This window comes from Leptodactylus fuscus, chromosome 10, assembly GCF_031893055.1.
Source record: "Leptodactylus fuscus isolate aLepFus1 chromosome 10, aLepFus1.hap2, whole genome shotgun sequence".
In the NCBI taxonomy this organism is placed as follows: Eukaryota; Metazoa; Chordata; class Amphibia; order Anura; family Leptodactylidae; genus Leptodactylus; species Leptodactylus fuscus.
Genome location: NC_134274.1, coordinates 65,345,801 through 65,357,920, shown reverse-complemented (window position 1 = coordinate 65,357,920; position 12,120 = coordinate 65,345,801). Strand labels below are relative to the sequence as shown.

At 43.2% G+C, this 12,120-nt stretch overlaps 1 protein-coding gene across 2 annotated transcripts in view; it reads left to right on the top strand.

Moving 5' to 3' along the window:
- The window catches only part of CCAR1 (cell division cycle and apoptosis regulator 1), an 80,047-nt gene extending 68,171 nt beyond the window's left edge, over positions 1-11,876 (top strand). For both annotated transcript variants that reach the window (XM_075258578.1, XM_075258577.1), the window contains exons 20-25: positions 538-629; positions 1,468-1,614; positions 2,350-2,470; positions 2,598-2,783; positions 6,749-6,954; positions 11,265-11,876. In XM_075258578.1, the coding sequence (XP_075114679.1) occupies positions 538-629; positions 1,468-1,614; positions 2,350-2,470; positions 2,598-2,783; positions 6,749-6,954; positions 11,265-11,318 (806 nt within the window). In that variant the 3' untranslated portion in view covers positions 11,319-11,876. The remainder of the gene's footprint in view (positions 1-537; positions 630-1,467; positions 1,615-2,349; positions 2,471-2,597; positions 2,784-6,748; positions 6,955-11,264) is intronic.
- Positions 11,877-12,120: the final 244 nt, after the last annotated feature.

Here is a 12,120-nt window from a genome sequence, read left to right as displayed (position 1 = left end):
GTCAATTTGCCCATTTAGGGATATAGAAAGTATGTTGGGAAGTGTTATAACATTTATTATTATACAAACAGTAACATTTATTTGCTGAAACCCCAGAAGTCTTCAGCAGAGAAAATACACCAAATTGTATTTTTTTTTATAGCATATTTTATTTAGGCGATGTATTATATTGACACATTGCAGATTTGAGATATGCATCGCCAGTCATTTTCTATGTGAGTGGAGATCTGAAAGAAATCATCCATATTGTAGGGACTGTCAACTGCTATGTCAAAAGACGCAGCATTTCTGTGTTCGTAACCTTGTCTGAGGGATGTTTGTCCTTGAGAATAGGGGATCTCCATCTGGTAGCCATAGAGAGATGGCTCAGCTATTCCTGGAACTCCCATAGAAGTGAATAAAGAGAGCTGTTCATGCACAGTCATCTTTGCATTGAATGGGATCCAGTGAGAACATTCTCTAGTTGGAAATACCTTGCAAAAAATGTAATACTGTTTCCAAATCAAGAAAAAAATGGAAGATATTTTATTTTTGTAGACCGAGATGATGAGGACGATGATTCTAGCACCAAAGATAAACGGGAAGACAAGAGAGAGAGCAGGTATAGCAAGGAATGGCCAAAGGATAAGGTATGTCTCTCTAATTGTGTTATATAAATGCTGTATAGTTTATGACGTCACAATATAAACTATTACTGAGAATTAATAGAATTTTTATCCAAAATTTAAATATTTAATACACTGGTATTTGCTGTAGAGGTGCCAACAAGAAGTGCAGCTGTATAACCAACCAATAACCCACATTTTGATGCCATTTCTACCGAATAGCTGTAATGGCAAAATCTAAAAAAAAAAAAAAAAAATAGAATTACCAAGTTTTGTTATTGCTTACATTTTTTTTTGCATCATGGAAAGAGTGTAGCACAGTCAGCTCGTCTGTTTCCATAATCCAAGCCACCCGTGGCCTCCCCATATAGACTGGTATACAGTGGTCCCTTGACTTTCGCGGGTCCGACCTTCGTGGAAGGGCTATACTACGGGTTTTAATATTAATGGAAGGATACTCCGTTGTTGTTTTGAACACCACGGGTTTTCCCGCGGCCACTCATCAATATCATCAGAAAAAGTTTTGTGTATCTTCTTCAATGGTGAGTACCCACATCATTTCATATACTGTACTGTACGTAGACTATTTTGGATATGAACAGTATTGCAGGACATCCCCTAACATGAGATTAAACACCGCATCTCCACTTCGCAGAAATTTGACTTTCGCAGGTGGCCTTGGAACATATCCCCCACGAAAGTCAAGGGACCACTGTATAACCCTTTAACCATAAGATATTTTCAAGGAGCACACAATTTATTTTCTCTGATTTACAACTCTCGAGTCTGTTCATGAAAGAAACCTATAAAACTTATTGAGAACCGTGAACATTTCTAACGCTCACCCGATTTGTCACCCTAGGAGAAAGAGAAGAAGCAAATGATAACAGTGAATAAGGATCTGCTCATGGCATTTGTATATTTCGATCAAAGCCATTGTGGCTACTTACTGGAGAAAGATTTAGAAGAAATTATCTACACACTTGGACTGCATCTATCTAGAGCTCAGGTACCTGATACTGCTATGATGCAAAATATAGATGGTGGTCATGTGACAGGTCACTCATGGTACTGCAAATAGTGTGAGCTCCAGCCACCGGCCACTGAATCAACATTTTCCCTTCCCGGGCAAGAGGTGCTCTTTGCTATGATGGTGATGGTGTTTTGCGCATGAACAAGATGGTGCATGAATTAAATGATAGTGCACAAGAGTGTTCACTTTTATGGGACTGAAGGAGATACAGTGCTTAGAGATCTTCCTTAGTCCCATTGGAGTTGAATGAAGACTCAGTGAACATGTGCAATGGTTGCTTCTATAAAATAGGCTGATACACCCACTGAACAGATTCCTAGCTGAACTGTCTAGCAGCTGATTTAGGCAGAATGTCAAAGGGAAACACAAGACTTGGTAATGCTGAAAACAAGAATAGATGATCTTTTTGAACACTGTAAATGGGAAAGCTTCCTTGGACTGCATTTGTAAGGTAGGACATCTTCACATCTGTATCATAGGCTCCATTCACAGCCTCGAGTGGAGAGTCGGTCTAAAATCTTGGATAAAAGTCCTGCAAGCCTGATTTTTTTTGTCTGATGTTAGAAAGAAACTGATACCCAACACACCCCAATGTAATCGGTGGAGTCCTGCAGGAGTTGTTGTCATTCATCATAGAAGAGAGCAGTCATAATTGTTTAAATTGTTCATCTACTCCCACGATGGATGTGAACCTTCCTGTTTTTCCAACAGGTGAAAAAACTCTTTAGTAAAGTAATGCTGAAGGAATCCTGCTACTACCGCAAACTGACTGACACTTGTACTGATGATGGAAGCCACGAGGAGCTGGATGCCTTCCAGGAAGACATTCTAGGTATTTGTCGTGCATGGTTTTAATCTGTCAATTTTTTATTTATTATATATACATACTATATATTTATTTTATTCCATTTCATGTAGTCCTTGCTAGCTAAACCCAAGTTCTATTATGTTCTGTCCAGGAAATCGCTTGCTATTGCCATCACAAGCTGCGAGATCTGGAGTGTCTGCTGTGGAAGAGAAAAGTGGCCTTATTGTCTACAAAGGTGCAATGGTTGATATTGGAAGTCTTCTGCAGAAACTAGAGAAGAGTGAAAAGGCTCGGGCTGAGTTAGAACAGAGACTACAGACTCTTCAGTCCAAAACAGGTACTAGAGGGTTAGTAAAGTGGACAGAGGGAAGGTCATGCAGCTATAAGGACTTGTAAATGTGATATGTTTTTTTTTTATAGCAAAGGTTGGAGTCGCAGATCCTTTTCATTTCCCCCAGTTGTAAATTATTATGCAATGGCCTGCCACATTGTATAACCCTTTAACACTGCCTTGTGTCATGTTCAGTGGTGAAGAGCATAGGGTGTTGGATTCTGCTGTGACAATAGTTAGAGGCATTATAAATTCATGCCGATGTCGGGGTTCAGAACAGAATAGGTTATTTCGTACCTTTTAAAGAAGACCTGTCACCAGGTCTGAAAAGCCAATGACAGACATAATCTGAAAGGCACTGGAAAGAACATGGAGTCGGCACTGTGTCAAGGAGGGCTGAGCCATGCGCCCTGCGTGGCGCACAAGTTCAACCTAGTTGTCAAGCACTTTCTTAATAATAATAATAATAATACATTTTATTTATATAGCACCAACATATTCCGCAGCACTCTGCACAATTTGTAGGGTTCAGATACAGACAGATACATAACAAAGAGCTTCATTTCACACAATGGGACTGAGGGCCCTGCTCAAGAGAGCTTACAATCTATGAGGTAGAGGGGGTGACACAAGAGGTAGTCTTCCACCCATCTGAAAAACATCCTGAAAATGGCCAGGAAACTTGCATGCACTTCAGCCACTCGTACACCACCAAGCACACACTCCTTGAGGTGCAGCAGCAGAATAGCCTCCTCCAACATAGGCTGATATGTGTTGCTTCCACCTGTTGGAATTCCACCTTCCATATGTTGGACCAACAGTACGAACAAAGAAAGGGCATAAATGATTTCTTGATGATCCAAGAGAACAGAGGTACTCCCCTTCAATGTTAGTCAGTGGCAGCTCATGCGTGACACCTACCATTTGCTCATGCCCTTTGAGGAGGCCACATTATTTGTCAGACACCAGGACTACAGGATGAACATCATTCAACTGATTCATATCCTGGAACAGATGCTGGTAAATCTGGCTGGTCAGGGACGCCTACATGTCACGACCACATGAGCCCTGTGGGGGCTGAACTGGAGGAGAAGGATGACATTGGAGCACAAGCAATGTGTAGCGAAATGGGTGGTTTTTCTACACAGGTGACAGAGGAGGAGCAGCCAGAAGAGCAAGAGGGTGATGAGGAAGACAAGGCAGATAACCCAGACACACCATGGCAGTATACAGTGGAGATGGATGCAGGGAGTCCCTCCAAGTCACTTGCACAAATGACCTGATGCTCGCTTGTGTAGTGATAGCTGAATTGTCACCATTTAGCAGAGGAATGACTACTGACTCTCCACCATGTTAGACCCTGGCTACCGGTCAAAATGGTGGCCCTTTTTTTTTTTTACACCCACTGAGAGGGAGGACAAACTGAACTACTATAGAGACAGCCTATGTAGTCAGTTGGCCGCTGTCTATCTGCGCCATCATCCATTCTCTCGAAGGTCTGACCAGGGGGCCCCTGGGCGCTCACTTTGCACTGCCATGGCGGCTGTGGCAGGAGCAATATCCGCTCCATCAGCAGCAGCAAACTGAGCCTAGAGTTGCTGAAGAGCAGCTTTCTTCACCCGCATAGTGAATAAACTACTCACCAGCAGCTAGATACAGAGCAGAGCCTGAACCAGCAGGTGGTGGCATACTTGGAGTGAGCCCTTCCACCCATCATCGAAGATCCACTGGAAACTGGATTTGTGTCTGCAACTGGCAGAGTCTGCGCTGGAAAAGTTGTCCTGCCCTGCTGGTAGTATGGCATCAGAGCTGGTGTTTATTTATTTTCCCTATAAGTATGTCTTTGAAGTGTAGGAGGAAACCTAAGAAAAACACGGGAAGAACATACAAACTGCTTGCAGATGTTGTCCTTGGCAGGATTTGAATCCAGGACTCTAGCGCTGCAATGCTAACGACTGAGCCACTTGTGCTGGCTCATCAGAGCAGGTTTTTATTGCAGCGGGGGCAATAGTTACCCCAAGGAGAACCCGCCTATCCACCCAAAATGCGGAGAGACTGACCTTTGTCAAGATGGATCCACCAGGGGGCAACACTGTGGCTCAGTGGTTAGCACTGCAGCCTTGCAGCGCTGGAGTCCTGGGTTTGACTCCCGCCAGGAACAACATCTGCAAGGAGTTTGTATTCTCTCCCCGTGTTTGCATGGATTTCCTCCCATTCTATAAAGACATACTTAAATGAAAAAAAAATTACATTGTGATCCCTATATGGGGCTCACAATCTACATTAAAAAAAAAAAAAGGATCCGCCAGGATTTCCTCCCACCAATGCCTGATGTATCAGATTAAATGATCCATGCTACCTCACCAAAACCTTGACAAAAGAGACCAGTTTCTTCTGGCTACCTGCTACCTACTATTCTGATGCTGTCACATATCTGATGCCAAGTGCTCCTTCTTACAGCCACCATTGTCAGCGGGTAATGTTTGTGCTACCAACCTCCACATTATGTCACCTTACCACTCTGTGGCCTCCTCATACTGCTGCTACATCAACATTATGTCGCTTCTCATGTTGTTCCCACCCTCCCCATTCCATGACTGTGCCTCTATTTTGCCTGGTTGACATAATTTATTTAACCCTTCTTCTGATCTGTCAAAAGGAATTAAAAATGAGACGCACAACAGATTCTTTCTGTGTAGTAACTGTAAGGCCTGTACGGTCCCATCAGAATTGGCTTATGATTTGGTAGCCAAAAGCTGCAGTGGATACAAAACATAGAAGACATGCAAATATTCCATTCACATGTCAGCTTTGTTTTGAATCCATACCATTTATTTCCGGCATCAGCAATACTGATGAATTACTGACCAAATCCTGACCGAGTGAAGGCGGATGCTCAACAGACAGCATGTTTTTTTTGTTTTTTTTGTTTTTTTTTTTGGAAGGATCAGAGAAAGGGCAAAATAATTAGTGACGTCAACACAAACTTACTGGTGACTACCTCTTCACTCTGTCAGGGGGCTCTACTTGTATAAACATTTAATAGATCAGGTTTTGTAGACATATATGTGGAATCAGCAGACAACTGTGTAAAAGGATTGCGCTTTTTCACGCCACAGTAGAATCTTTGGCCTCTGCACGATTCTTTAAACCTGCCACTAACATCGACCTGTAAGGCTGAGTTCAGACTTGTTAGTGGGTCAGTTTTGGTCCCATAACCAGCCAAATAAGTGAAGTGTGCAGTGGTTCTAACAGTGAAGCCTATCATGTCCGTGTCATACTGACTCACTGTATTGTTTCACTACCACAGCAGACTCCCTATGCATGTTACTGCAGTATTCTACACCACTATACAGGCTCTCTGCTGCCAGGAAATAGCTGCTATTCGCCGTGAATTAATTCGGATTGAATCAAATCTTATTTGAAAATTCTGCAAAGCTGCCGAATCGAATTTTTTAAAAATTGCTCATCCTCTAGTCACCATGCCCAATGTGCCTTTTTAGTAAATACTTGCACTGCCTATGAAATAAGAATGCTGTAGCATCTTGTCTTAGAACTATGTTATTCCTCCTAGACATTTATGAAGAAAAAAAGACAACTGGGTATGACTAGTTATGGATTCATGCCTACACACTGTGGCACTGTCTAGGGAGACACTGAAGTAACAAGTTACCATTTTGTTCATAAGTGTCTAGGAAGAATAAGAAAAGACTCTTGAGGATCATAGATTTATGGAGAATACAAGTATGTACGAAAGCAGACATGTCAGGAGAGGTGACCACCCCTGTAATTCTGGATTGTATTCCAATGAGATGATGAGATGCAAGTCCCATCCATATTATGAGCAGTGTCTGGTCTGGAGGTTTTACGAGCTTCAGAAATGCTTTGTGTAAATGACTCATTTCAGTCTGTAAATCCCTTGGTTGGAATTTCTTGTCTTTTAATACAAATCTGTATATCACTTGTCACAGAGGAAGATGAAAAGTCAATTTCCCAGTTAGAAGCCTCTAATAAAAATTTGTCTGGAGAGTTGAAGGATACAAAATGCGATCTCAGCCGCTTACGTGAGAGCTTGAAAGCTGTGGAAGAGACGAACTGTCAGTACGAGGACCAACTAAACAAGACCATGAGGGAACTGTCTGCGACTATGGAGGGAATCCAGTGTGTTCTCAACAAGGTATGGAAAGTGGTCTACAATATAATATGCACGTTATATTAATAAGGTAACCATTCACTGTGAAGGGTCCCATAAAAATTAAGGCATTCTTAATGGTAATGGATTTGTCATCTGAATAACAATTATTCCTTATCCACAGGCCCTCTAGTGATGAGAACCGGCGAACTTAAAGCCCCCTCACCTTCTCCTTGTTATTGGAACAACAGTGCATGTGCATGAGCGGTGCTCCACTCACTGCTGTCTCCTCCAGCAGACCAATAGTAGTGAATGGCGATAGTCACACAAGTGATCCATTTACAAGGAGAAGGCATGAGGGACTTTCAGTCCCCCATTCTTTAACACTGGGGGACCAACTGCCAGATTGGGGATATGTCCTTAATGGCACTACCCCTTTAATTGCAATGTTTTTGCCACAGTATAATAATGTAACATCCAGTGAGGCCCACTTATATCGCTCTCACATGCTGCTGCAGTGCCTTCTAAAGGTTAGTTCACACAGTTTTTTTGCCAGCAGACTTTGATGCAGAATCCGCCTTAAAATCCGCCAGCAAAAACGGTTTCCATTGACTTTTTTTTTTCTGCTAGCTAGTAGCGGAAAAAAGAGGCGAGATGCCCTATCTTGCTGCGGATTCCGTGACTCTAAACACGATCTTGTTTAGGCCCGTTCATTTGGGCCTAATCAGGAGTGGTAAGTCGCAGCTAGCCGTGCAGGAGTTTGCACGGCGGAAAATGTTTTCTGCCATGTGAACACATACGCTAACTTGTCTCCTGGCCATTTAAAGGGGTTTTCCAGGAATTAATGTTGAGGATCTCTCTGTAGTAGGACAACTAGCTAGTGAGGGTGACATGACACAGCCTGTTTGCAGCTTAGTCACATTCAAGTGAAGGGGTCTGAGTTACAATACCAGGCACCACCCCTATGTATTTCGATGTGAATTCTGCATAGGTTGCTGTTACTGTAAATGCTGGGGATAATACATCTGCAAAAAATTAGTTTATAAACTGTAATACATAAGCTAACGCAGGGGTGTCCAAAGAGAGCCAGATTTGGTGAGGTGGAAATGTGTGGGGACAAAACATTCAGCCTGACATTTATTTAAGCATTAAAGAGAAACTTTCATGTCCTCAAGCACATGCTGTTTTATATCCTGCAGATACCCTTTCCCTGTTATGTGCTCCGGGGCTGGAGATATCCGTGCCGTTACCGATCTCTGCCCACTGTCAGAATGGCATTCCTGGCAGCCCAGCTAGACTGTCAGAAACAAACTTCTGACAATGGGCAGAGATTAGTGCCATCATAACAGTACAGATATCTCCAGCCCCGGGACATATAACAGGGAAGCCGACAGTTGTTTTTGTTTTTCAATTGCAAATACTTTTTAATTTCTTTACACAGGGATCAAAAATTAGCTCACTTCTCTGCCCCCACACAATATAATGGCCACATCGCTGCTTCCCATGCATTAAGTATGAGGGAGGCAGGGAACTCATGAAGTAGAATTGTAGCAGCATTATTACCTGTCTGCAGCCGGGTCCCGATCTGTCTCCTTGCTCTGGGTGCACTGTTGTGACATCATGTGTGCCTGGAGCAGGAAACAGCTGGAGGCGTCAGAGAGCAGACAGGTAAGTATTACTCAATGTGGCCTACAAGCACTACCAGTAGCAGAGCCAGTGGGCTCTGTGCACCGCATATCATGTCACGATGTAATGTGTCGCCATGGTGCCCCCTGGTGGCTGATGAGGAAAGATGAGGCCGTGAGCGGAAGCGGGAATAGGTAAGTTAATAGTAGCTGTTACCGGATTCCCACTTCCTATTAAAAAAAACAGTGGGGATCCGGTAGGGTCTCCCAAAGGCAACAGTCCTAGTGGGTGGGGGGAGGCATGAAAATTTGAACATGGGCAGCATTTGACCCACGGGTGGACTTTGGGCATGCCTCTCTTAACAGGTGGTCTCGGTAGCAAGCCAATACAGTATGTCCACATTACCATTGCAAAAAGCTATGTCCTCTTATGCAGATTTTGCCATGGATTTCATGCATAATTGTGGCCAACTTGACTCTAGATATAGCAACGTTTGAAATTCACAGTGAAAATTTGCAGCATAAACTGATATATTTGAGATTTAAAGGGGTTGTCCAGTTTCAGCAAATAAAATGTTATTTATATAATAAAATTCTAAAATTTTCCAGCATTCTTTGATGGCCACTCCTCATGGTGAGAATTTTATTATACAACTCATGGTTGTAATCCTCTCATGCTACATGAGATGCATTTGCTGGGTTTTCCAGTATTGGTTGCCACCTATTTACAACCAGTAGATGTCGCTGTTATAACAACTTTCTCTCATCTGTTTTTTTTTTTGTATTTTATACTTGGGGACTGCCAGGTTCTTATAAGAGCAGCTAATAGCACACTGCTATAAAAGATTCTGCTCTTCACTGTAGTGGCTAGGAAGCTGTCAGTGACGCATCGCATTTTGTGTAAGGAACCCACAAAGAAGACCTCTTTGGTGAAAAAGAGTAATTTGCTCTATGTATGGGAGGTAGCACCTAATTAAATCGGGCATTTTACCTTGATCACAATTAATGTTGATTTAGGTCATGCCCACTTTTAAAGTATGTGCCAACATTAAGAGTTTCTTCTCATAAGGTTAACCCAGTCGTTTCTTTTGGACCAAACACCTTTCAACAGAAGCTGCTATTATACTGTGGGGTCTGTTCAAACCGCAGAGTATAATAAGCAGAGACCTAGGGGAACAGAGAGTGTTACTCGCCTCTCCTGGGCTGCGCTCTAGCTCTCTGTTCTCTTGAGCACTTCTGTGTGACATTAGGGACCGCTGAAACCTGTGATTGAGCCTCAGTGTTCACGTAGCTGGTTCCAACTTGTTGTTATTATTATTATTGTTTATACAGCACCATTAATTCCATGGTGCTTTATATTTTGTGTATTGTATGTATCCCCCAAATGTAAAGGTAGAAATAATACTAACAGTGACCGACTGGCACAGTAGGGTAGAGGGCCCTGCCCGCAAGGGCTTACAATCTATGAGGGAAGGGGGGTAGAGACAGAAGGAGAGGGGGGAGACTGTACAGATGGCAGTGAGGTGATAGTGTTATTGGAGGTTGTAGGCCTTCCTGAATAGGTGAGTCTTCAGGGCCTTCTTGAAGCCTGTGATTGTGGGGGTCAGTCTTATGTGTCGTGGTAAGGAGTTCCAGAGTATGGGGGATGCACGGGAGAAATCTTGGAGATGGTTGTGTGAGGAGCGGATGTGGGCAGAGCGGAGTAGGAGGTCATTGGAGGATCTGAGGTTACGTGTGGGCAGGTAGCGGGAGATTAGGTCAGAAATATATGGAGGGGACAGGTTGTGGATGGCTTTGTATGTTAGCGTTAGTAGCTTGAACTCGATTCACTGGGCTATGGGTAACCAGTGGAGGGACTGGCAGAGGGGAGCAGCCGATGAGGATCGGGGGGTGAGGTGGATTAAGCGAGCAGCACAGTTTAAGGTGGACTGGAGGGGGGCGAGGGTGTTTGCCGGGAGTCCATGCAGAAGGGTGTTGCAGTAGTCTAAGCGGGAGATTATGAGGGCCTGGACGAGCATCTTGGTAGTTTCTGGGGTGAGGAAGGAGCGGATTCGGTGGATGTTCTTGAGTTGGAGGCGGCAGAAAGTGTTGAGGGTTTGAATGTGTGACTTGAAGGATAGGTCGGAGTCCAGGGTTACCCCAAGGCATCGGGCCTGTGGGACAGGGGTCAAGTGGAGGGGACATACGGGGTGGGGCAAAGATGATGAACTCTGTTTTCTCCATGTTGAGTTTGAGAAAGCGGGAGGCTACGGCTGCTAAATAGTCTGGAACTCTGGCCAGCAGGGAGGTAATGTCAGGTCCAGAGATGTAGATTTGGGTGTCATCGGCATAGCAATGGTATTGAAAACCATGAGATTCTATGAGTTGGCCCAGGCCAAGGGTGTAGATGGAGAACAGGAGGGTTCCTAGGACGGAGCCTTGGGGGACACCTACTGAGAGAGGGCGTGGTGAGGAGGTGGTGTGCGACTTGTTCCAACCTTAGCGTGACCGGTGAGGCCCTATAACAGGGCTAAACAGCCATAGAAGTGAATGGAACGGAGGATGCACTGTTACAAGACACAGTTCTATTTACATCGAGCAAATGCAGACCTCCATAAGCAAAACAGATAGATAGATAGATAGATAGATAGATAGATAGATAGATAGATAGATAGATAGATTTCTGTATCATGATGTATGAGACCAATCATGTCGATACAAACATCCAAACTATTTTTCTCACATTCACAGAATCCAGCAACATCTGAAGATCAGAAAGCGAAGGAGAACGGAGCCAGCTTTTGATGCATCTTTCCCTCCGGTCTTGGAGAGAGAAGAATAATGTTATATAATGTAATACAAATCGTAATCTTGGCGTGAAGGGAGGCGGGATGTAGTTTTACGTGATATTTAATGGATGAAGTTGTATATAGTCTATGAATGTGACAAGCTACATCCTGGCCTGCAATGGACGGCATAAAGCAGAATATACATATTTTGGAAATGATTAGGATAAATTAATTGTTAGCAAAATAACAAGAAAATAGATCGTGTAAGAAAACGGATCTTCTATATATATTTTCCTTTTGTTATCCCTTCCACTTTTTATGTATATATTAAAAAAAAAAAAAATCTAAGATTGGGAAAGATTGCAATTTATTTTTATCTGGTCTTTTAATAGAAGTCTGAGTGGAAATTCCTTACCAAGCTTAGAAGACTTACCTAGCAATAACAATGTAGCCACATTACAAGGTGTGTAATGTATTACTGGTTCTCTCGGGGTACAGGAAGCCGGGGGAAGGGCGTCTTTAATCTGAAGGCCAGTAAAATGCCACTTAATAAGTATGTATGTCTGGTTTCAATTAAAAAATGTTTCCCTCTCATTGTGCAGGCTTCTTTGTTACCTGGATGTGATTTATCACTGTGTCTACATATACTCTATACAATGAAGCTGAGCAATAGATTTCATGGTGATTTTCATTCTCATCCTATTAGGATAATTCCTATCCTTTAGGGATTATGGACAGCAGAGTAAGGGCAGCACAATGCTGCTACCACCATCAACACTGCCATAGGTGATGTATTGGATTGCAGCTCAGCCCTATTC